The 26,649-nt window shown below is 36.3% G+C and overlaps 1 protein-coding gene across 1 annotated transcript in view; it reads right to left on the bottom strand.

Annotated features, from left to right (window-relative positions):
* LOC149078698 (uncharacterized) overlaps positions 1-4,266 on the bottom strand; it is an 80,644-nt gene extending 76,378 nt beyond the window's left edge. The window contains exons 1-2 of the mRNA XM_089241394.1: positions 4,254-4,266; positions 4,128-4,163 (exon numbers count right to left, since the gene is read on the bottom strand). Coding sequence (XP_089097520.1) covers positions 4,128-4,163; positions 4,254-4,266 — 49 coding nt within the window. The remainder of the gene's footprint in view (positions 1-4,127; positions 4,164-4,253) is intronic.
* Between the last annotated feature and the right edge of the window lie 22,383 nt (positions 4,267-26,649).

Genomic DNA, 26,649 nt, shown 5'->3' with positions numbered 1-26,649 from the left:
ATTTCGTACTGAAAGGAAAAATAGTTCTGCTCGAAATCTGGGTGCAAAACCTTTTGGTCACAACTGTTAATGTATACCATAATAATAGTATAGTCATTATTATGATTTATGAACAATATCGCTCAAACAGTCAAAACCAGTTTTATGTAATTGAAGAGGCTTTGTGGTCACCTTACATTTTCTTTTTCTATCGCTGCTTTCTTATGCTAAATATGAACGGATCAGAAAAAAATATTAATTGATGTAGAACAGGACAGATCGAGCACGACCAGTCTCTGTCGCTTACGGGATTTTAGCTCATTCCTTCGGAGGGTGTGGTCGTGCCGGAGAAAATTCTAAAATGCAAGGAAAAAGTAACGTTTTTTTGATTTTTAAAACTATACAACCCCTTGAAACACATAAATTAAGTATCTGAGTTCTACACGTGTTGTTTGGATATATACTTTTTCTTAATTGCAAGTATGTCTGCAAACTTTGTTCCTTCTAACTTCGGTCCGAATGCCAACAAAAGCTCGTGCGCGATACTCGAAATGATTGGTTAAAGTTTCACCTTTGTTGCAGTACAACACCGCGAAAAATATAGTTTGCCCCTCGTATCATAAAATACCTCATATTTTTTTTAAAATATTTATTCCGTATTATTTCAAAGTTATCTGGAGAACGGGAAAATATTTTTTAAAGATCGGTCAAAGCATTTTTGCTGCTATAACTTCAGGGTGGGTGTTGACAGGATACGCCTTCCTCACTCAAACATTACTGTCCCTTTTTTAACAGAAGTATCATTTTATTATTATTAATATTCTTATATTTGCAAACAGATTTGATATAAATTTGTATACGCTTCTTCAAGATCTCTTGCAAAAAAGGAGCTTTTTTCTTCATCGTTTGATGACAAATATGGTATCATTAAATGTGCGTGTCTATCTTGTTTGGCAGAGCCATTTGAAAACTCATTTCTTTGCAGCTACTTTGCGACTCCTATAAACAAAGTTTCTGTCAACAAAAACTTTTTCCTCACCCACACGCTTTTACATACACTGAACGGAACGGGAGTCACTTATCGTGGTGAATATACGCATTTCCAAATAATTCGCATTTCTGTTTGTGCGGCTAGTTGGGAGGAAGTATCATTCGTTTTATCGAAGGCGGTGAGCCGAAAAAGTCTGAGGATCATCTAAAAGACACGAAGGTAAAGTTATGAAAATCTGGTTCGAAAGCGTGCTGTTAAATTTTTATTCAGTTAGCCTCATTACGACAGCCACTATAGATTCACTATGCTGTGAGAAAGTCTGGCCTGAGGGATCATTAAAGATCCCAATCCAGTGACTCCTGGTGCTGGATGTTGGAGTCATGGCTCATTTCAACCTACGCATGGATAAAAAACCGAAATTGTCTCGACAAAAAACAGGGTATCAACAACAGGTCGAAGTAAAGAAACAAAATAATGTGGAAGACTCGCTAGTTAAATTTGAACTACTACAACCCGTGGATACTCCAAATATTTAATAATACAGACCCGCAAGAAAAATAAAAAACGGCAACACAACGATAAGTTGTTCATAATTTGTTTTATGTTATAATTGGTAGCATATCCGACCCAGGAAAATCATATGGCGTAAATTAGCTCAGAATTGAATTGTAGAATTTTGAAGAAGAAAAAAAGTAATAAGAAAGAATGAGGATTTTTCTCACTATCTGCCGTAAAATGAGGTCTCACAAACTTTTATAACGACCATGGCGCCCACATCCTGCTGCAAGATCCCTCCCCTCCCAGGCTGGGATCTTTGGCGGCACTCAGACCAACCTTTCAACAGCTCTTCTATATAATAAACGTGTAGCGTGAAAAAAATGACAAGGATTGTCCCAGGCACCTGGGCTGGAGCCCTGCCATCCCAACTCGAGGAAAGTGCTACGATAACGACAGAATACCTTATCGATTTTTGTTTGAGAGAGACATATACCTCTTTCTATTTTAATTATAGTTATCAACTGTTTTTATTTAAACGAAATTTTTAAAACAGTGAAATTGTTTTTTTCATCTAATTCTTTTATAACGAATTTACAATCTCACGTTTGTGGGGGAAAAACGCACATATTCGGGACTCGTAATGAAGGGGGGGGGGGTAAAATTTCAGCCAATAGAGATAAAGGATGCGGAGTGATATCAGAAATTGGTACAACGGTTTATTTACATCCGGACCCAAGTTATCTGGAGCGGACTTTAGGATCAACGGTTTGCCGATAAAATGTGGCAAGGGCAATTACTTAGTTACCCCCATACATATGTTACTGCCAAAGCCCAAAGTGCTGCCAAATCGTGACGGGCCGGAGAAGAGTTTTGGTCAAAGTCTGAATTGCAGAAATGATTCGGGTTTTGGCCGGCCATTTAGCAAAGTGGCCGGATATTAATGGCCAAAGCTCGAGGGTCGATGTGCTAATGTAGGAAGGCTCGGTAGGAGCCAAAATTCATTTTTTTAATCGCTAACGTGATAACATGTCTGTATATAGCAGCTCTAATGAATTAGCTCCATGTGACGAGAGAAAAAGAGCGAAATTTGAGAGAAAAAGCTACAAAAATAATTATATAAACATATAGTTCTTTTGCCAAATTTTGGTGGGAAAAAAAATGATTACCGAATCGTGACTGCAGTTTGATTGGTTGCCATAGCTAACGTGGACATGATTATCACGAATAAAAACGCCAACTTGACGATGATCCTGAATCATGTCTTTTGATCGGACTTTTTCCAGGGACACTGACCACTTCGCGAAATGACCGGGTCAATTTTTAACAAAATTGGCCAATTCACGAATTGGTCAATTTCGGGCTAGCATATATATATGGTATGATACTTCTTTTTCTATCTCCATATTAATCAATATTACTTATTCCATTATTTTCATACTTATTTAATCTCGAAAAAATTATAACTTAACGGAAAATAATTGGTTGTGTGGAATTTCATGAGGGAGGAAGGAGTAATTTTTTGAAATCCATCGTTTTCAATCATTTAATCATTGACTGATTTCATTTCACCTTGTGTATAGAAATATACATATAGCGAAAAATAAATATGATATATAGTGATATGATTTCAATTGTCAATACATTTTGTTTTATTAAAAATTAAATTCCATAATTTCATATGAGGTATTATATTGTTCATTGTTTTACATGTCTATTCAAACAAAACTGCACTCGACTTCATTAAAATACAAAAAAAAGAGAGGTTGGGAAGCAATTTGTATTGAAAAGAATACTCATGCACCTGAATGAATGAACGCCAGGGTCTCTACCACCGGACTTATCCCGTTGCCGAGATCTCTTCCAGCCCAGCTTCGTGGCAGAGTCTGGAACAAAGTGAGTGCACCTAACAGTCTGATTGTGTAGCTAGTGTTGTGTATGATATTTCAGTGCTTCCATCTATACTTCAAACTGTGAGTGAAGTGTAATGATTGAATATTTGTAACGTTGTACGCCTGTTGCTCTCTGTGGCGAGAATTTTTAACGGGGAGATCGGCTCGCGTTCGCGCCTTGAAGTTGGGAACCACAGAAAACCAACTTCAGCCGACCACCACTGTGGGGTTCGAACGCAGTGAATACTCATGCACCTGTGTATTGACAAACGACGGTCAAAAATTGTGTCCAGGTTTATATAGATTTAAAATGTATCATATATGTGCAAATTATATACATATGATTATTTGTGAAATGATTCTAATTATTCCGATGATTTAAATTAAGTTATTCAACTTATTCCATATATAATGATACAAATTATTGCAAAAACTACGGAATGTGGTTTTTTGGATGCAAAAAACCTTAGCAACCCTACGGTTAATGAATTTAAGTAATTTAAAACAAGATTCAATTATGATTCAAACACGAGCTAACAGTCATGTTCCCCACATCTTGGAACATGTCTCCTGGACTGGGATTTTTCGCAAGCCCCGTACTTTTTCCCACGTCTTTCTATAATGAATTTAGTATGTGAAAAAAAAAATGTTGATTATTAGCCATCAAATTATATATTATATTATTTGAGTCACACAACACCCATGATTTTGTGGGCCATAATAGCAGTACAATAAATTGAAAATAAAGTAAGAGGAAAAAAATAACTCACATTCCTCGTCACAATGGCTTGGACATACAAGGCATTCTAAAATAACATGTTATTATAATGAAAATTTATTTCTTAAACAAAATTTTATATAAATTCCATTGAAAATTCTTCGTGCCAAATCAAAACCATGCGCATTCATGCTAACAAAAAAAAAAACCAATGACACACGCATGAGGCATGCTATAACACATGCGTACGTAATACTCAATAGCGATTTATTTTACATATGCAGTCAATTCGCGATAGGTCAAAGTTGACTGGAATAATAGTTTAAAAAACCTTAGCAACTGTTTCAACTATTATCAATTACTGCAACAGAATTTAGCATCTAGCAACAGAATTCAGCAACAGAATTTAGCATCTAGCAACAGAATTTAGCATCTAGCCATAGAATTCAGCAACAGAATTTAGAATTTATTAATACAACATATCAACAGAATTTATCATTTACGAATAAAATATAGCAACAAAACTTAGCATTTACCAATAGAATATAGCAACAGAATTGAGCATTTACCGATAGAATATAGCAACAGAATTTAACATTTAGCAATAGAGGTTTTCGACTTAGCCCGAGAACTTTTCTGTATTCTAGTACAGTAAAACTTCGATTAACCGCCACTCGTTTAACAGTCAGCTTCTGTTATCCGTCAGTGTCTAAAAAAATACGGAAAAAAAGCCCCAGATTTCAAGGTCCAAAAAGATCGGATCACTGCTATGGTCTGTGCAAATGCCACCGGCAATCATAGATTACCCCTTCTTTTAATTGGTGAATCCAAAAAGCCACGTGCTTTCAAAAATTTAAATATGAACGCATGGCCTGTGAACTAGTATTTCCAAAAAAGTGCTTGGATGGACCAACCATTTTTCTTTTCTTTTTTTTTTTTGAGAATGGTTCCACAACATTTTCGTGCCTTAAGTTAAAGCTCATATGGCCGAAAAGCAGTTGCCGCAAGAAGCACCGCTGTTAATGGACAATGCCTCTTGTGAACTCAATAGTGATAATGGCAAAATAACATGCCTCTTTCTCAAAGCGAATGCAACTCTACTTACCCAGCCTATGGAATCGGGCATAATTGAATTAGCTTGCGGATGGCTTGTTCTTATTTGATGATATAATGTCAGGCCCGTCATTTAGGGGGGGGGGGCATAGGGGGGGGGTGACCCCCTGGTTTTTGAAAATACACTAATGATATATATATATATATACATACATTGAGCACATGTCCTTCCCCCCCCCCCCCGGAAAAAGTTGAAATGACGGCTCTGTGCGATGACTGTCTAAGAATATTGGAAGGGATACAACTTAATGGACGCTATTTTCAATGTCGCCACTCTGAGTGGGCTGACCTTATATTGATCGTTTTCTAAAATTAAATATAATATGCATGTATTATTCACTTTTAACGCATTTTATTTTTGTCCCAGCCCGCAGTGAAATCACGTTACTGTACGTATATGTATTAGGAGATTTCGGTTATCCGTCTAAGTCCCGATCAGGACGGTGATGGTTTACCGAAATTTTACTGTATTAAAATTTTTCTTTGATACGAAGTTTTCTTCTTTTAAGTCGAAGTTTTCGGGAATGAGAAAAATTTGAAAAACAGCATTAGGTAATGCAATTAATCGAAATAAATTATAGAGTTTAGTATTTACTAATAGAATGTAGCTTTAAGCAACATAATTTAGCATTTAGCAAAAGAATTTAGTATTTAGCAATAGAATTTAGCAACAGAATCCCGCAATAGAATTTAGTATTTAGCAATAGAATTTACCAACAGAATCCAGCAATAGAATTTAGCATTTAGCAACAGAATTTAGCATTTAGCAACAGAATTTAGCATTTAGCAACAGAATTTAGCATTTAGCAACAGAATTTAGCATTTAGCAACAGAATTTAGCATTTAGCGATAGAATTTAGCAACTGTAACAGGCAAGCTGTTAACAAGGATGTACAGTAATACTTTTATTCACGAGACACGTAAGATTTAAGTTGTATCGAGAGAAGAAGACATTCTCGAGAGTTCGATTTTAACCTTCATCACGAAGGGTTGTATGTTTCGCAGGTTAATGCAGAATAAAGGAATGCTTCATGTTCGTCGCTTCGTATACACCTCACCAATCGTCACATTGGCGCCCAACGTTTAAAATAGACGCGTGAGTGTTTTTAGCTAAGCGGACATCCTAATTAGGTACCAAGTGAGTGAAAATGGCATACTTGGCGAAATATCGAAAAGACGAACTCCGTCGCCTTGCCGAAGAGATGGGCGAACCTACCGAACCCGAGATGAAAGTGATAGAGCTGAAGAAGCTGATTACGTCCAGTAAAGAATACGATGAGGTCTTCGCAAAAGGAGTGCTACAGACCCTCGTAGAAGAGAGAATTCGGCAAGAAGAAGCAGAAGAAAGAATTCGACGAGAAGAAACAGAGGAGAGGATTCGACGGGAAGATGCCGAAGAGAAAGAAAGAATTCGACGAGAAGAAACAGAAGAAAGAATTCGACGAGAAGAAACAGAGGAGAGGATTCGACGGGAAGATGCCGAAGAGAGGAACCGGCGAGCAGAAATGCAGTTCGAACTCGAGAGACTGAGGATAGAATCGGAGAAGTGCCAAGCTTCCGTTCGACCGGCTGTGACAAATCGGGACTTTCAAGTGTCGGTTCCGCGTTTTGAATCATCAGATGACATTTCACTGTTCCTGGTCCTGTTCGAACGACACATGGGATTACACCAGATTCCGGAAGAATTGTGGATTACGTATCTCATCAATAGCTTACCGAAGGAGGTGGCTAGGATCTGTGCCAGGGAGCCTGACGAGAAGTTCAAGGACTATCGGTATGTCAAGGAACTGCTGTTAAAGCGATTTAAGCTACATGCGGACAGATTTCGACAGCTTTTTGTAGAGCATCGGAAGAACTCGGAGAGTTCATGGCGTGATTTTTATTTTGAGTTGAAAACGTATCTTGAAGGGTGGTTAACAGAAGTTAAGGTCACAACATTCGAGGACTTGATTAATCTAGTCATAGCTGATCAGATGAAGAAGAAGTGCCCTCCACAAGTGAAAGAACATTTCATCGATGTATGGGCCATGTTGATCTCCCCATCGGAACTAGCGGAGAAACTCGACGCGTATGAAGATGCCAGGAGTACTTTCCCAAAGGAAGTCAACCAGAAGTACGATGTCGAGGGTCATCGAAAGCAAACACCGAGGAAATATCCATGGACGTCATCAAAACCAGTGATTCGTGCAGATGAACAGACACTTCCCATGATCAGCCTGGATGAACAGCGACCTCTAAGCTGCTATGGATGTGGATATCCGGGGGTAATTAGAGCGCAGTGTCCGACCTGTAATCCCGAAATGACAGCGACAACCGCTCAGTTTGGTCAGTTGGAACTGAATCTATGCTCTTCTGTAACAAAACCCGTAGCATTGTTAAAAATTCATGTAAATGGCAAAGTGGGAACTGCCTGTGCCGACAGCGGTGCTACGCACTGTATCGCAAGTGATACTCTGTATCGTATTTTGAAAGAGCAAAACGCCAAATTCCATCAGGAAACTATCGAGATGCGTCTTGCAAACGGACAGCAATCAACGGTGAATGTGTGGACACAACGGTATTGGTCAACATCCAATGGAAGCGACTAAGGACGAAATTTATAGTTCTTCCTGGAATCGTCGGTAACAGAACTCTTTTGGGAATCGACTTTTTAGAGAAAGCTGGTATCGTGTTGGATCTCAAGCGAAGGCAATGGTTCTTCGGGGAAAATACTCGGAAGCGATTCCACTTTGTGAACGAGTCTACGATTAAAACTGTTCAACATGTAGTAGAGCATGTTAACTTGAATTCTTGCCAACTACGACAAGTTGAAGGACAGCAACGGAAACAAGTGCTGAACAGGTCGTGGAAAAAGAATGAAAAATTTTTCAGTCCAGGGGGAGGAGACACTCCCGAAGGCGAAGTTCACCATGGTGATATGGCATCGGAACCTCAGCGGTGGGATCGGTTTAGACGTCTCAGGAACCAAACAGGTCACGTCCGTGACTATCCACATCATGTTTCTGGCTATCCACGTCCTGCTGTCCATAGCGAAATCCACCGATCCGCAAGAAGCTTTCATCACCAATCGGTGCAAAGGCAACCACGAGTTACTCCGACAGGCAGGCAACTACTAGACTTACGTTTCCGCAGGAACGAACGAGTCGAACTTTCCGGTGCCAGGCGACGCATTCCAGGATCACCAGGATATTATCACATACTGCATCGTTGTAAAATGCCAAGCCAAACAATAACGTCTAGCAATAGCTTCCATGAGTCAAGGACCCAAACAAGTATAAGCAGTGCTAGAGAAGGGAACGATAAATGCAGGGGGAGCGGCATTAAATATTCGGATCAAAACCCTAACGCGCGTCGATCAGAAGTTCGCAGCCATGCCCAAAGAAGTCGTGAAAACAGGTTGACTCCCATGCAAAGCCTTACAAGAGTTTCTGTGAAGCAGAAAGTGGAACAAAAATGGGATGAACGCAAAGGTTATGTTGACAACGGTTCCAAACCGAGTTCTCGAAGGAAGAACTGGTCGACAAAGTTCACGCCACAACGAGATGGACCGTACCCTGTGCTAGCCCAGAGATCGCCTACGAGGTACATAGTCGCTGATCCGGCCAAATCGGGTGTCTCTGTCAGCGTATATCGTACTTCTGCTCTCACACCATGTGCGAAACCGGATGCTGTATCCGTAGTGTCATCACGAAAGAAGGGACGACCACTCAAAGTTGGAACTAACAAGAACAGTGAACAACCTCCCACAACGCCTATTGCTGGTTCCTTGCCGGGACGTCCGCGAAACCAGAGGGGGAGTATGTAACAGGCAAGCTGTTAACAAGGATGTACAGTAATACTTTTATTCACGAGACACGTAAGATTTAAGTTGTATCGAGAGAAGAAGACATTCTCGAGAGTTCGATTTTAACCTTCATCACGAAGGGTTGTATGTTTCGCAGGTTAATGCAGAATAAAGGAATGCTTCATGTTCGTCGCTTCGTATACACCTCACCAATCGTCACACAACAGAATTTTGCATTAACAATAAAATTTACCATTTGGCAATATAATTGAACATTTAGCAATAGAATTTAGCATTTGGCAATAGAATTTAACATTTAGCAATAGAATTTAACATTTAGCAGTAGAATTTAGCATTTGGCAATATAATTTAACATTTAGCAATAGAATTTAGCATTTGGCAACATAATTTAGCATTTAGCAACATAATTTAGCATTTAGCAATATAATTTAACATTTAGCAATAGAATTTAGCATTTGGCAACATAATTTAGCATTTAGCAACATAATTTAGCATTTAGCAACAGAATTTAGCATTTAGCAACATAATTTATCATTTAGCAACAGAATTAAGCATTCAGTAACATAATTTAGCAATAGAATTTATCAGTTTCATTTATCAGGTTCATTTGTCGGCTGGCAAAAAATTGAACGACTTTCTCGGGAAAGAAAAACAAGAAAAGACAGACAGCCAAAAATCATTGCATTTTTTGACATAGAATAATGTTGTATATACTTTATTCAATTCGTTACATTTACACCAGTATCATGTGTGCGCGTCTATTTCCATAATACTGTAGGCACGTCTAGTTTACTTATAAATATTCTCATTAAATAATTTTTAAATTATAATAACTTACAATTTGAATTTTCTTCAACTCTTGTAGTTTGACATGTTTTACTATTGCCATATTCATAAATATAGCGCTGTTATTTTAAAAAAAAATGTTTTCTTTCTTTCTGAAATCAGAATCTCCGATAACTGGAAGTTTTTTGTCGGTCGCTGCACATTCGATTTATCGAGATTTGACTGTCAATAAATCTTTCTAAGGTTTTTTAAATTAAGCGACGGTTTTATACGGATGTAAAGTAATTGGAAAAAATAAAAATTCACAGAAAAAATAAATTACAATGTAATATATAGAGAATTTTTATATTATTATTTTTATAGTTAATATATTAAGTATGTATCTCATTATATAATTTATTATCGATAATGAAATTTGAAAAAAATGTATTGTTGGAAAAGCCGTACCTTTTTTTGGTGTAGTACAAGTGGCTGTTGGGGAAGAAACAAAATTTTTATTTTCTTTTTTTATCTGCAATTTTTCATATATATTTCGTTTATAAGTAATTTGAAAATAATATGCAATACTTATTGTCATTCCAATTGTAGCGAAACAATTTTTTCTTGATGGAATCAGAATCATTGGGAAATATTTCTGATTCTTGCATGTGTCGGAAAATAAACCTTATCGATGAAACTTAAGCTGCTTAAACCTGAGTAAATCTCTCGCATTAAATTTTCTTAAATGCATCATTTTACATATTAAATGCGTCTTACCTTTCGAAACAGAGGTACCACGTCACCAAAAAGCGTTGATCACAAAAACAAAACAGTGTATGATCACGGTGACAAAAGCGTTGCCACCAAAAAACTGAATAACTTAGAAGATATGTATGGTACGGGAATGAATTATATCTCATCCGAAAGAACATTAAATACAGCATATAATAAACACTCATCAAACTTGGGTGGGTGTTCTCAGCTACTGCTACATTGCTACCAACTTGAGGCACTAAAATCGAAGATCCACGCCCGCGCGGCTGAAAATTAGTGTAGCTCTGGACATGCTGCAAAATATCACGTTGTGTGAGGTGTCATTAGATTCTTTTTAGTAAGTTCCACAAGAATCCGACAAATAAAAAAGACAAATAGCGATCTAAACAAAATTATGGACTGGGGGAACTTCTAAAATTCTCTTTCAAATGGAAAATATCGTGATGTAAGGCTAATAAATGCCTTCAAATTTACCAATTATCAAAAATTCATTCCGTTGATAGACTATATCAAGAAGGTCCATGGGAAACCAAAGTTTTAAACGTCAAAGAGGGACATGTAGGAAAGCGTCTCACATTTAAAGAAAGGACGGGTATCCTGAAGTGATTTCCGTGCATGACCAAACTCACTAGATCATCTGTGTTTTGTTACGTCGGAGCCCCCGATGAGGTAATTACTAAATTATCAAAATTTCATAAACGTATTTCAAGATGTAATGATATTTATTAAGCACAAGCACACAATGGTGCATTTGTGTGCTTGTGGTATAGTTATTGCATAACTATTCGGATGTCTGAAATTGAATTCTTCAAACAGGACTGTAATTGATTGTCTTTCGTTTACCTTTCTGACATATTCTATAGCTTCAACCTAGCGGATATGTCACGACACAGCCCCTTTTGTTTTGAACATAGATATTATTTCAGGTCAAATGCGCTTATTTTCAAAAGTGTACATTGCTACTTTTTTTTCGAAATGCAATTTGACGGATTCTGAATCTTCTGGATGAGTTAGCTCAGTCAGATTATGCAACAGGGTTTATTCAAACGGGAATCGATTTGGTACAAATCAAGTGTGTGTGTGTGTGTGTGTGTGTGTGTATATATATATATATATATATATATATATAATTTTATCTTCATGTAGCATTGATAGTAAACATTACTGTACTCATTATTTTCGTCTTACATATTTAATTGCTGTTTGAAAAGTTGAGTGGCAAGAATTGGTCAGATTTGAATCGAAGTAACTTGTAGATAACACACACGAGCAAAGAAATCGCTTAAAAAAAAAAAAAAGAAAACAGTAGAACTTTTCGGCACAGCGTCATTAGACATTGAATGACCGGAAACATGAAACACCCTGCTTTACATCTCAGAGAGATATCGAAGCGTCATTAGACAGCACAATGAAACCCAATCTTGAAATACTGAAACTGTCTCATAACATGGCAAAACTTTATACTCTTTGAGACCTGTGAACCATCACCTTTTGTCAGGTGTCGTTCGATTTCTCTTAGCGAGTTCTGCACAAATATGGTGAAAAAACAAAACAAAAACTAAATAATATAATGATAAATACAGTCGACTCTGGGCTATCCGATCTACTGTGTCGGAGGGGCAGTGTTTCGTTTTTCACTGCAGAAATAATCTCGGCTCTAGCTGCCCCCTCCCCGGCTTACGCCTACTGTATTGTACGTTTCAAAATTTTGTTACAGAAAAAGGAAGTCCAAGTATAAAAATATTGTATATATTTTAAAATAAATTTGATAGCGTCTAACTTAGTTGCAGGGGAAAAAAAGCATGAAAACCGACTTACAGTGGGAATACGTAAACTTTTAAAACAAACAAAATATCAATGTTCAGTTAATTATTTACAAAAATTATTCAAATTTATTTTACTATTAATTGATTAAATGATGACGCAAATTGGTAACACTCTCTTGGAACACCTTGGCAAAGTAAATTATACTCCATTTTATCAAGGAGAATAATTATTATTCAACTAGGCCGAATAGTGCGGATTCAGGATAGTCGAGAGTCTATTGTAGTTAGCATGTGAGGAAATTATGATGCAAAAATATTTGTGAATTTTTATTCTTTAACTACAACTCAAGGTTTAGCCTTGAGCCGCAAAAGGTTAATGTCATTAATTGGCAAACTTATTTTATCAAAGACGGTATATCATTATCTCATTTGGATATAAATTACAGATCAGTAAAAAACTTACGTGGCCCCTTCGGGATTGCTGGATAGAAAATAATAATTAATGATTATTTTGTTTTGCTATATATGTATATATAATCATTCAAAGAAAAAACAACATGCATGAAAAACGATACCAGTAAATTTGTTAATGGCGATCGCTGAGGACCCTGATAAGAGACATATGCTAACCTAATCTTAATTCTGCGGCTAAAAACATCAGAGAACGAGTTTCAATCGATGAAAAAAAAAACCAACTACTAGAGTAAAGTCTGTTTCTAGTGTATGAATTCATGGAAGAGGTAAAAAAATTATGATGTCGTTCGCAACTCAGACGCTGTGGAGGTAAGACGTGTTCTTATCGCGTTCCGTTCATCAACCACTAGCCGAAGTCGCGTAGCGGGATCCTTATACAAATACAAACACGAAGGCTAGAACAGGCAAATTGCCTAATGAGGTACCTAGAAAAAGATGTCCATAGAAAATTTGGACGTCAAGTATAATTAGATTACAGCACCCCAAAATAAGAGCATAATCACGGGAAAAAAACGAATAGTTAATAATGTACTCTATATTGTACTATACTAAAAAAAAATTACACTCTAAAATACACTTAATTTTTATTTGTGTATTTTCCTGATCGATTTAATTCTCTTTTGCTTGATTTCATTTCCATTTGTTTTTGCGCTGTCAGGCTTTTCCGTTGGTTCTTGGTTTATCTTCAAACAGTTGCTTACTTACACATATCAGAGGGAATACAGACAAACCTCGTTAATAAGTCACTCTTGGGAGAGCAAAAATATGACTTGATAAGCGGAGTGACTCGTTAAACGGAGTAAGCCATAGCTGTGCCAATTCCTGCCCGAGGATAATTGGGACTTCCAAAAAGTGATCCGGTAAGCGGAGTGACGTGTTAACCGGGTGACCCACTGACGAGGTTTGACTGTATATCTGATTCTTTATTTTCGGTTATTCCGATGTTTGGGGTCGTTCAAGTATTACGTCAGCACATTTTCAGCCATTTTTGACACTCCTCCCCTGTCAGCAAAACTCTGACCCCCGCTTGTCAGCAAAATTTCGTCCGCACTACCCCCTACCTCCTAACGCATACTGGTGGGATCAAAAACGCACGCGGGAGGGGGGGGCATAGGGGGCTAGTGCGCCTTCCCCCCCCCAAATGAATTTTTCATTTTATTTTAATGTAAAAATCATTTTTGGAAGAAATTAAAATTTCGAAAGAAAATACCTTTATATGTTATTATAATCGATTTCTGTTAATTTCAAGGCTATTTGAAGGGTGAAAACTCAAAATTTCTCTTTAAGCAATGCATTGCGATCAACCCTTGGAGCCATGTATGATAAACCCTTAACCCCGCGGACCAAATGTGACCCTCAAGATTATCTGATGGTCCCCTCAAACCCAACTTTTTAAAAATGAACTAAGCGGCATATTTACAGATGGCTTAAATGACCCATGGCATAATTCCAGAGCGTTTAAGTGGTCCGTGGAACATTTTGAGATCACTGAAGTAGGCCCGTGGCACATTCAAAGATCGCTGCCGCGACACAGTTCCAGAACACTTAAATGATTCGTGGCACATTTAGAGATACCTTGAGTGACATATGGCACAATTTTAGAGCACTTAAGCGGCCTCCCAGTGCGGTTCTACATTACTGGAGTTACCCGCGGAACATGCCCTGATTAATAAGTGATCTGCGGCATAACTACGAATTACTTGAGTGATGCGTTGCACAGTTTCAGAGCACTTAAGTGGGGCCCGGACACATTTCCTGAGCACTTGAATGATCCGTGAAACATTTAAAGATCGCTGAAGTGGCTCTGTAACGGATTTTATCATTAGAGAGAATGTTAGTGCAGGTGCCCACAAACCAGCGAAAAGGGTTTTTTCATTTTTGGCGCTCCGAGTAAGATGTCATAAAGAATATTTCATATTTTCATAAAGGGTGGTTGATTACGTAAGCATCATCTAACCCCCCCCCCCCGTCATAAAAAGTCAGCAAATCGGAACCCCTCCCCTGACGTGATACTTGAATGATCCCTTTTCTCCACATCTTTGATACGTATGTTACGGTTATTGTGATGAATCGGTTATTATACATAACAACTGATTATTATGCATACTCAACAATCATATTGGTAAATTTAATAAATTTAGCACATTTACCGGTGAATATACGCATATTTTACAAGGGGCCATCCAGGTATTACGTCAGCATCGATGGGGGGGGGGGTCCGATTTGCTGACTTTTGATTACGGGGGGTGGTGGTTTGGATAGTGTTTACGTTATCAACCACCCTTTATGGAAATATGAAATATTCTTAATGGCATCTTACTCGGTGCGCCAAAAACTAGAAAAACCTTTCGATAGTTTGTGGGCACTTGAAGTAACATTCCCCCCTATTGATAAGTGCCCTAAAGAGCCACGTTACAGATCTCTAACTGTTTCGTGGATCCAATTGATCTGCAAATGCGTCCGAGCCGCTTAAGTGCTCTGCAACTGTGCCACACATCACTCAAGTGATCCGTAATTATATGTCGTGGATCACTTAAATAATCTGAAAATGTGCCGTAGGTAACTTGAGTGATGTATTGTGTCACAGATCGATTAAGTGTTCTGGAACTGTGCCCCAGGTCATTTAAGTGATCTGAAAATGTGCCACGGGACACTTAACGATCTGTAAATGTGCCGCTTAGTTCATTTTTACGAAATTAGGTTTGGGGAGGGCAGGCCGCATCAGATAACCCCCAGAACCATATTTGGTCAACCTTGACCAAGGGCCTTTAGAGAGTGGGTCGCAATGAATTTATAAACGATAACTTTCATAGCCTTCAAATAACATTGAAATTAACAGAAATTGATTATAATAATATATAAAAGTATTTTCTTCCGAAAATGTTTTTAATTATAACTTATTAAATTTTAAATTAATGTTTTTTATTATTTTAATTAAAAATGTTTTTTTGCATTAAAAAAGTAAATTTTTGATCGTGGGTGGGGGGCACGAGCCCCCTCTATGCCCCACCCCCCCCCCCCCCCGTGTACGTCTCTGATCCCAGAAATATGCGTAAGGATTCAGAGGGGCAGAGCTGATGACGAAATTTTGCTGAGAAGGGGGAGGGGGCCAGAGTTTTGCTGACTGGGGGGGGGGGTCAAAATTGGCTAAAAACTTGCTTACGTAATACTTGAACGGCCCCCAAGCGTCGTTGATAAATTTCATAAATTCAAAAAAAATTCACTTTTATCTCAGATTACGCTTAATAACCAAGCCTCGGGGGTAAATTAGATAAATACTTGAAATACTATTACTGTTATCGGCCGTTATGCATAATAGCAAAGTGTCGCTGGTAAATTTGATGAGTTCCTGAAATTTATTGCCTTTATTTGTGATTGTTCATCTGTGTAACTGGTGAACTTGATAAATATGAAAAAAAATTTGAAATTACTCTAGCATGTGTGATGGATATAATCAGACCCTGATATAAAGATACCAAATTTAACGATAGCCCCCGATTTATTGATATAATACATGTATATTGACAAAAAAAATATGACTTTCATCCCGTGATCGGCAAACATGATAAATCATATTACATGTATGTAATGATACTTGTAGAATACATGTAGCTTGACATGTATTGCATCATTACATAATGCACAACATACATGTAATACGATTTATCAGGTTTACCAACGACGCGAAGCTTGCCTAATCCTTATGATTGACGGTGAAAATGATTTTCTTAGCCCTTATTAAATTTACTAACCAGATCTGGTACTTCATATAATCACCGGGGAAGATGAATTTCGTTAAATACATCAAAAATTCAGTTTATATAATGATTACTTTGACATTCAAATCATCAATCGACAATGAATTCACGCATTTCGAATATAATGAACAAAAAACTTGTAAATGGTGAACAGCAATTCAACTGATAAACGAACAGTAGTCCGCACCTGATCTTCACATCAAGAGAATAAAACCCCACTCAAACAAGAGTTTTAGTCAAGTTTGAAAAGAAAGAACCAGAATGAATCAGACCAAAGTTTGTTTCCATTATATAGGTACACTCATGAAACCGGCTAAGAAAAATTGATATGATTCGTACATAAATCTTGTTTAAAACAATTCCATCTCTGAACCACTAAGAGATATGCAATATCATCCAAAAAAACTTGCATTCCTGTGATCCATAATCAGTATTAAATATCTATGAAAGAATGAACCAATTAAGAAATTATTTAATTTGACTATGAAAATAAGCCCAACGATGTCATTATTAGATAAGACTAGCTGATACCCGGCGACGTTGCCCGCCCCGTAAAAAATTTATATATGTATAGCTTATTAATTACTTCTTAATCAAAAAAAATTTCTGCATCAAGTAAGAGAAAATTGCTTTTATATTTAAATATTTTAATTAAAATCTTCAGGCAATCGCTTGTGGATACAAAATATTTTTTCCATCTGGTGTGTAGATGTACAAATTTTTGCTATTACCAACACGCGAACAGGTGACGAAAAGTTGTGAAAAACAGGGCTCAAGTAAGTTGATACCTGCCACTGCTAACAACTGGCCTTGCACTTTGTTGATTGTCATGGCAAAAGCTAAACGAATCGGGAACTGTAATCGCTTGAAAGTGAATGGCATTTCTTCGGTGATGATTGGGATACGTGGAATGAAGACTTCTTTTTCTTTGTAACATCCAGTTAGAATCGTTGCTTCAATGATGCAATTGTGCAATTTCTTCACGCAGAGTCTGTTGCCATAGCAGAGTATCGGTGTCTCCAAATTTCTTAAAAGCATTACAGGTGCTCCGACTTTGAGGGTCAAGTTGTTTGGTGGCACACCCGGAGTTCAGAAATTTTGCAGGATACAGAACTGTCTGCGCTGTGTCTGTGACAGTGTCAACCGATTTGTAAGATGTGGAGTCTCCCGGAATAATTTTTAGGATTTTTCCGTTGATCTTGTTCACACTCATTTTTCGGTGCCAGAATCGCACTCTCACAAAGCCACTCATGGTTTCGGTGATTTTGTTGAATGTTTGGGAAGACTTTGTCTGCAACTTCTTGAACTGAGTTTATATATATAATAACTGGCAAAATCCATTTGGGAACGTTATCAGTCCAGTGCTTGGGTCTACGGGAATTCTTCCATTGCCAAGTTTGATCAACTGATGTGAAAATGATAGCAGTGCTGAGTCATTTTGCAGTTGAACTCGCATGTTGGTGGATAATGATAATTTTTTAGCTTCGAGCCAGAGTGTTGATGTCCTAACAAACTCGAGGCGACCACCGATAGACAGAACCTTCACTTCCAACCCATCTCACAAATGGCAGTAAATTGCAATGTAGCGATATGGCCAGAGTTGGTGTTTGGTGAAGTAGAGTGCTGATGATTTGAGGCAAGCATTGAGTTCATCAGCTGGCGTAGAACATTTTTATTCCCTGTTTTATCGTCGTAGTTGTTGTTCTCTGTTGCTAGTGACGTCAGATGTCCAGCTTCTGCAGCGAATATTATTCAAACTCCTTTTAAGCACTTTTTAAATTGAAACTATACCTCAACGGTGGGTGGTTTATGAGATAAAGGCCACATTAGCACTTACAGGACACCCTGTATACATGCAAGCAAAAATATCTGGTGCTTCCCGGGTTTTTTTTAATTACTGGGAGGATTGGAAAAGTGACAAACCATTATAAAGGAATGAACTGTAATGATGGCAGCGTTAAAGATGTGACAAACTATTGTAAAGACATATACACGTCTGAAATGCATTGTTGGGAACCACGGTAACCAAAGTAAACGTTCCGAAAGTAATTGTTGAGGCCCCAAAACCATTGTTGCCCGGCAGTTTTTCGCCCATTTCGGGCATTTGCCCAGCTCTGACAACTTTTAAAGTAGCCTACGGTTCAATCCCGGACCTGTTTGGTATATATGCAAAATCTGGCGACGATCGGTCTAAAACTGTAGATTTGTATAAAGAGCATACATACATACATACATACTTTCACATTTATATATAAGATAAAATATCAAAACAGTGTATGTACTTAAATATTTTTTTCAAAATATTACATTCTCAGCAGATAAGATTTCAGTCATATGTTAAGACAAAATACTATTCCATAGAAACTTTCATTCTTGGTCAATAAACTCGATAATAAGTAGCGATAAATTACTGAATTGAGAAAATTATATAACTTGAGTTGGAAAAGAAGTTCAGCGACGTGAGCAGTTGATTTGAATAAAACAATATAACGGTAGAAACTTACCAGATGTCGGTGAAGTAGCTGAATAAACAAAGATAACAATTAGTGATTAATTTCTTGCTTAAATCATTCATCGAAAATGAATTCATATTTGAAATAGAATACATGAATGAAATTATATGGTAATCAAAAATCAGCTTGACAAAAAATGTGTAATGCTTCTAGCAAAAGAATGTTTTCTTCTTGACGGACTCGGAAGCGACATCGCAACAATTTCCTCAAGACAAATTAGAATATAACGGGATCGTGAAAAAATTGAGTTTCCCCTTGTGACAAAATGTATATTCACGTTCAAGACCTGTTAAAGTTTATTTCTGAACAAATTTTGCGAATTTCTTAAGTAAATCGTAATACTTGGACAAAAGGTTGCTGAGATAAACGACGCAGAATAAGGTCGTTCCTGACACCCTAATATAACGTAATGATGGAGGATCAGAAATTTCTTTATGTGTATAACTAGATCTATTCAAAAATTCCAACCTCGAGCAGCAAACGCTCAAATTGTGTTGAGTAATATTTCTGTTTCAGGGGTAGGCATCGATGCACGAACGATTATACAAATTACATAATATAAAGAGAGTCTGACGTAATGTCATTACTTGACATGTATAAATGCAATGTCAGAAAAAAAGTACGTGATTCCTGTGGGGTCTCTGAAGAAACGAGGTTTAATTAGAGTTTCTTTTATCATTCAAATCATCCACCAACGACAAATTCTAGTCCCAGTATGGTGAATGAAAGAATTGTAAATGATGATTGGCAAATCGACTAATTCTAAAATTTGTTCTGACCCGATCGTGACATCAAGAGGACGAAATAACATCAGATTATTAAGACAATTATTAGACAAATTATTTAATTTATTCATCAGACAATTTAAGTACAGAATGAAAAATTAAGATGTATATGCACCAGAACATATCTTGATTCTAAAATATAAGTAATCTCTTGGAACTAACGTAATCTCTTGGTGAGGGATATTTATATGATGCGCATAAAAACTTCTGTTTTAAAAAGGTTATATTTTTGAACTACCAAACGTAATACGGAATAACCCATCAGAGAAAAATGGCACAGCTACTTCCTAATATATTTTAAATATCTGTGCAGGAATGAACAGACTAAGACGTTATATAATTCGACTTCAAAGATAAGCCATATCATGTCGTTATTGTATCTCTACGGATGGTAGATATGCCAAAAACAACTTACTTTCTTCTGGCGGTTTAGCTATATAAACAAAGATAACAATTAGTGATTAATTTCTCGCTTAAATCATTCATCGAAAGTGATTCATATTTGAAAAAGTGTTACATAATACAAAGAGTCTCACTAATAATGTCATAATAATGACTAATAATGTCATTACTTGACATACATAAATACAATATCAGGATAAAAGTACGTGTTTTCTGTGTGGTTGAATACACGATCAATGGTCTGAATACACGATCAATGGTCTGAATACACGATCAATGGTCTGAATACACGATAAATGGTCTGAGTACACGAAGTTTAATTACCGATTTTTTTCATCAAATCATCCATCAACGACAAATTCTACTTCCAGTATGATGAATCAAAGAATTGTAAATGATGATTATCAAGTCGACTGATTCGAAGATTTGTTCTGACCCGATCGTGACATCAAGAGTACAAAAAATAATCAGATCAACAATTTAAGTACAGAATGAAAAAGTCAGATGTATATGCACCAGAACAAATCTTGATTTTAAAATATACGTAATCTCTTGGAACTTGCTGAGGGATATTGATATGATGCGCATAAAAACTGATGTTTTAAAATGTTCTATTTTTGAACTACCAAACGTTATACGGTATAACCCATCAGAGAAAAATGGCATTCCTTCGTAATAGATACTAAATATCTGTGCATGGATGAACAGACTACGACGTTATATAATTCGACTTCAAAGATAGGCCACATCATGTCGTAATTGTATCTGTATGGATGGTAGATATGACAAAAACAACTTACTTTCTTCTGGCGGTTTAGCTATGTAAACAAGAGATATCAATGAATTATTATTTTTATTTATTAAATCATTCACCGCAAACGAAAGCATATTACAAAAGTTTTTGTAAATTTTGATAAGCAAAAACGCAAATACAAAGTGTGACTAAAACAATATAACGGTAGAAACTTACGAGATGACGGCGAAGTAGCTAAATTAACAAAGATAACAATTGGTGATTAATTTCTCGCTCAAATCATTCATCGAAAGTGATTCATATTTGAAAAAGTGTTACATAATACAGAGACTCTCACTAATAATGCCATTACTTGACATGTATAAATACAAGATCAGGATAAAAGTACGTGTTTCCTGTGTGGTTTCTGAATACACGAAGTTTAATTACCGATTTTTTTCATCAAATCATCCATCAACGACAAATTCTACTTCCAGTATGATGAATCAAAAAATTGTAAATGATGATTATCAAGTCGACTGATTCGAAGATTTGTTCTGACCCGATCGTGACATCAAGAGTACAAAAAATAATCAGATCAACAATTTAAGTACAGAATGAAAAAGTCAGATGTATATGCACCAGAACAAATCTTGATTTTAAAATATACGTAATCTCTTGGAACTTGCTGAGGGATATTGATATGATGCGCATAAAAACTGATGTTTTAAAATGTTCTATTTTTGAACTACCAAACGTTATACGGTATAACACATCAGAGAAAAATGGCATTCCTTCGTAATAGATACTAAATATCTGTGCATGGATGAACAGACTACGACGTTATATAATTCGACTTCAAAGATAGGCCACATCATGTCGTAATTGTATCTGTATGGATGGTAGATATGACAAAAACAACTTACTTTCTTCTGGCGGTTTAGCTATGTAAACAAGAGATATCAATGAATTATTATTTTTATTTATTAAATCATTCACCGCAAACGAAAGCATATTACAAAAGTTTTTGTAAATTTTGATAAGCAAAAACGCAAATACAAAGTGTGACTAAAACAATATAACGGTAGAAACTTACGAGATGACGGCGAAGTAGCTAAATTAACAAAGATAACAATTGGTGATTAATTTCTCGGTCAAATCATTCATCGAAAGTGATTCATATTTGAAAAAGTGTTACATAATACAGAGACTCTCACTAATAATGCCATTACTTGACATGTATAAATACAAGATCAGGATAAAAGTACGTGTTTCCTGTGTGGTTTCTGAATACACGAAGTTTAATTACCGATTTTTTTCATCAAATCATCCATCAACGACAAATTCTACTTCCAGTATGATGAATCAAAAAATTGTAAATGATGATTATCAAGTCGACTGATTCGAAGATTTGTTCTGACCCGATCGTGACATCAAGAGTACAAAAAATAATCAGATCAACAATTTAAGTACAGAATGAAAAAGTCAGATGTATATGCACCAGAACAAATCTTGATTTTAAAATATACGTAATCTCTTGGAACTTGCTGAGGGATATTGATATGATGCGCATAAAAACTGATGTTTTAAAATGTTCTATTTTTGAACTACCAAACGTTATACGGTATAACACATCAGAGAAAAATGTCATTCCTTCGTAATAGATACTAAATATCTGTGCATGGATGAACAGACTACGACGTTATATAATTCGACTTCAAAGATAAGCCACATCATGTTATTGTATGTGTATGGATGGAGATATGCCAAACAAAACTTACTTTCCTCTGGCGGTTTAGCTATGTAAACAAGAGATATCAATGAGTTATTATTTTTTTTATTAAATCATTCACCGCAAACGAAATCATATTCGGAATAGACTACAAAAGTTTTTGTAAAATTTGATCAGAAAAGTGTGACTAAAACAATATAACGGTAGAAACTTACGAGATGACGGCGAAGTAGCTAAATAAACAAAGATAACAATTGGTGATTAATTTCTCGCTTAAATCATTCATCGAAAGTCATTCATATTTGAAAATGTGTTACATAATACAAAGAGTCTCACTAATAATGTCATTACTTGACATGTATAAATACAATATCAGGATAAAAGTACGTGTTTCCTGTGTGGTTCTGAATACACGAAGTTTAATTACCGATTTTTTTCATCAAATCATCCATCAACGACAAATTCTACTTCCAGTATGATGAATCAAAGAATTGTAAATGATGATTATCAAGTCGACTGATTCGAAGATTATTTCTGACCCGATCGTGACATCAAGAGTACAAAAAATAATCAGATCAACAATTTAAGTACAGAATGAAAAAGTCAGATGTAAAGTCAAGTCGTCTCAAAGAAAAAGTCAGCTCGTCTTTCATTGTAACGTAAGCAAGCAAGCAGGATGGATGCATCCGCCCTCGAGTCGCGGTGTAATTATCTGTCGACATCTAGGGCGAAGCTCATAGTTAAAACAAACTCGGGCACAGGGTAGTTTTCCCAATCGCGAAATATCTCTTCAACGCCATGCGTTATAATCGGGTGTAAAAAAATTTTTTTTTGTCGCTGTTGTGGTCGAGTGGTTATAGTGCCGGACTCGTGATGCGAGGATCCGGGTTCGAACCCCACAGTTGTGGTCGGCTGAAGTTGGTTTTCTGTGGTTCCCAACTTCAAGGCGCAAATGCGAGCCGATCTCCCCGTTAAAAAGTCTCGCCACAGAGAGCAGCAGTCCTACAACGGTAAATCATTCAACCATAACACTTCACTCATAGTTAGTAAAACTGGGGGCGGATGACAGCACTACACATAACAAGCACTACACAGAAACAAACTTTACGTCAGGTTGCACTACACGTACACGCACATTCCCACAACGGTAAATCATTCAACCATAACACTTCACTCATAGTTAGTAAAACTGGGGGCAGATGACAGCACTACACATAACAAGCACTACACAGAAACAAACTTTACGTCAGGTTGCACTACACGTACACGCACATTCCCACATGTACCGATTCGTTGGGGGGTTCCGCGGGGGGGGGTGCATGTGTGGTGTAGCAGTAGTAGGTAGGGGCTCGGGGATCCGTGATGTTCTTAAGTCAGCCACCTCGTTGGGCAATTTGCCTGTTGTGGCGTTGTATTTGTATTTGTATGTATATGCACCAGAACAAATCTTGATTTTAAAATATACGTAATCTCTTGGAACTTGCTGAGGGATATTGATATGATGCCCATAAAAACCCATCAGAGAAAAATGACATTCCTTCGTAATAGATACTAAATATCTGTGCATGGATGAACAGACTACGACATTATATAATTCGACTTCAAAGATAAGCCACATCATGTCGTAATTGTATCTGTATGGATGGTAGATATGACAAAAACAACTTACTTTCTTCTGGCGGTTTAGCTATGTAAACAAGAGATATCAATGAATTATTATTTTTATTTATTAAATCATTCACCGCAAACGAAAGCATATTACAAAAGTTTTTGTAAATTTTGATAAGCAAAAACGCAAATACAAAGTGTGACTAAAACAATATAACGGTAGAAACTTACGAGATGACGGCGAAGTAGCTAAATTAACAAAGATAACAATTGGTGATTAATTTCTCGCTTAAATCATTCATCGAAAGTGATTCATATTTGAAAATGTGTTACATAATACAAAGAGTCTAACTAATAATGTCATTACTTGACATGTATAAATACAATATCAGGATAAAAGTACGTGTTTCCTGTGTGGTTCTGAATACACGAAGTTTAATTACCGATTTTTTTCATCAAATCATCCATCAACGACAAATTCTACTTCCAGTATGATGAATCAAAAAATTGTAAATGATGATTATCAAGTCGACTGATTCGAAGATTTGTTCTGACCCGATCGTGACATCAAGAGTACAAAAAATAATCAGATCAACAATTTAAGTACAGAATGAAAAAGTCAGATGTATATGCACCAGAACAAATCTTGATTTTAAAATATACGTAATCTCTTGGAACTTGCTGAGGGATATTGATATGATGCGCATAAAAACTGATGTTTTAAAATGTTCTATTTTTGAACTACCAAACGTTATACGGTATAACACATCAGAGAAAAATGTCATTCCTTCGTAATAGATACTAAATATCTGTGCATGGATGAACAGACTACGACGTTATATAATTCGACTTCAAAGATAAGCCACATCATGTTATTGTATGTGTATGGATGGAGATATGCCAAACAAAACTTACTTTCCTCTGGCGGTTTAGCTATGTAAACAAGAGATATCAATGAGTTATTATTTTTTTTATTAAATCATTCACCGCAAACGAAATCATATTCGGAATAGACTACAAAAGTTTTTGTAAAATTTGATCAGAAAAGTGTGACTAAAACAATATAACGGTAGAAACTTACGAGATGACGGCGAAGTAGCTAAATTAACAAAGATAACAATTGGTGATTAATTTCTCGGTCAAATCATTCATCGAAAGTGATTCATATTTGAAAAAGTGTTACATAATACAGAGACTCTCACTAATAATGTCATTACTTGACATGTATAAATACAAGATCAGGATAAAAGTACGTGTTTCCTGTGTGGTTTCTGAATACACGAAGTTTAATTACCGATTTTTTTCATCAAATCATCCATCAACGACAAATTCTACTTCCAGTATGATGAATCAAAAAATTGTAAATGATGATTATCAAGTCGACTGATTCGAAGATTTGTTCTGACCCGATCGTGACATCAAGAGTACAAAAAATAATCAGATCAACAATTTAAGTACAGAATGAAAAAGTCAGATGTATATGCACCAGAACAAATCTTGATTTTAAAATATACGTAATCTCTTGGAACTTGCTGAGGGATATTGATATGATGCGCATAAAAACTGATGTTTTAAAATGTTCTATTTTTGAACTACCAAACGTTATACGGTATAACACATCAGAGAAAAATGGCATTCCTTCGTAATAGATACTAAATATCTGTGCATGGATGAACAGACTACGACGTTATATAATTCGACTTCAAAGATAGGCCACATCATGTCGTAATTGTATCTGTATGGATGGTAGATATGACAAAAACAACTTACTTTCTTCTGGCGGTTTAGCTATGTAAACAAGAGATATCAATGAATTATTATTTTTATTTATTAAATCATTCACCGCAAACGAAAGCATATTACAAAAGTTTTTGTAAATTTTGATAAGCAAAAACGCAAATACAAAGTGTGACTAAAACAATATAACGGTAGAAACTTACGAGATGACGGCGAAGTAGCTAAATTAACAAAGATAACAATTGGTGATTAATTTCTCGGTCAAATCATTCATCGAAAGTGATTCATATTTGAAAAAGTGTTACATAATACAGAGACTCTCACTAATAATGCCATTACTTGACATGTATAAATACAAGATCAGGATAAAAGTACGTGTTTCCTGTGTGGTTTCTGAATACACGAAGTTTAATTACCGATTTTTTTCATCAAATCATCCATCAACGACAAATTCTACTTCCAGTATGATGAATCAAAAAATTGTAAATGATGATTATCAAGTCGACTGATTCGAAGATTTGTTCTGACCCGATCGTGACATCAAGAGTACAAAAAATAATCAGATCAACAATTTAAGTACAGAATGAAAAAGTCAGATGTATATGCACC

This window comes from Pholcus phalangioides, unplaced genomic scaffold (genome assembly GCF_987345545.1).
Source record: "Pholcus phalangioides strain wild (caught in Gottingen) unplaced genomic scaffold, Ppha-v1.0 ptg000013l_1, whole genome shotgun sequence".
In the NCBI taxonomy this organism is placed as follows: Eukaryota; Metazoa; Arthropoda; class Arachnida; order Araneae; family Pholcidae; genus Pholcus; species Pholcus phalangioides.
This window is presented reverse-complemented; position numbering and strand designations above follow the sequence as displayed.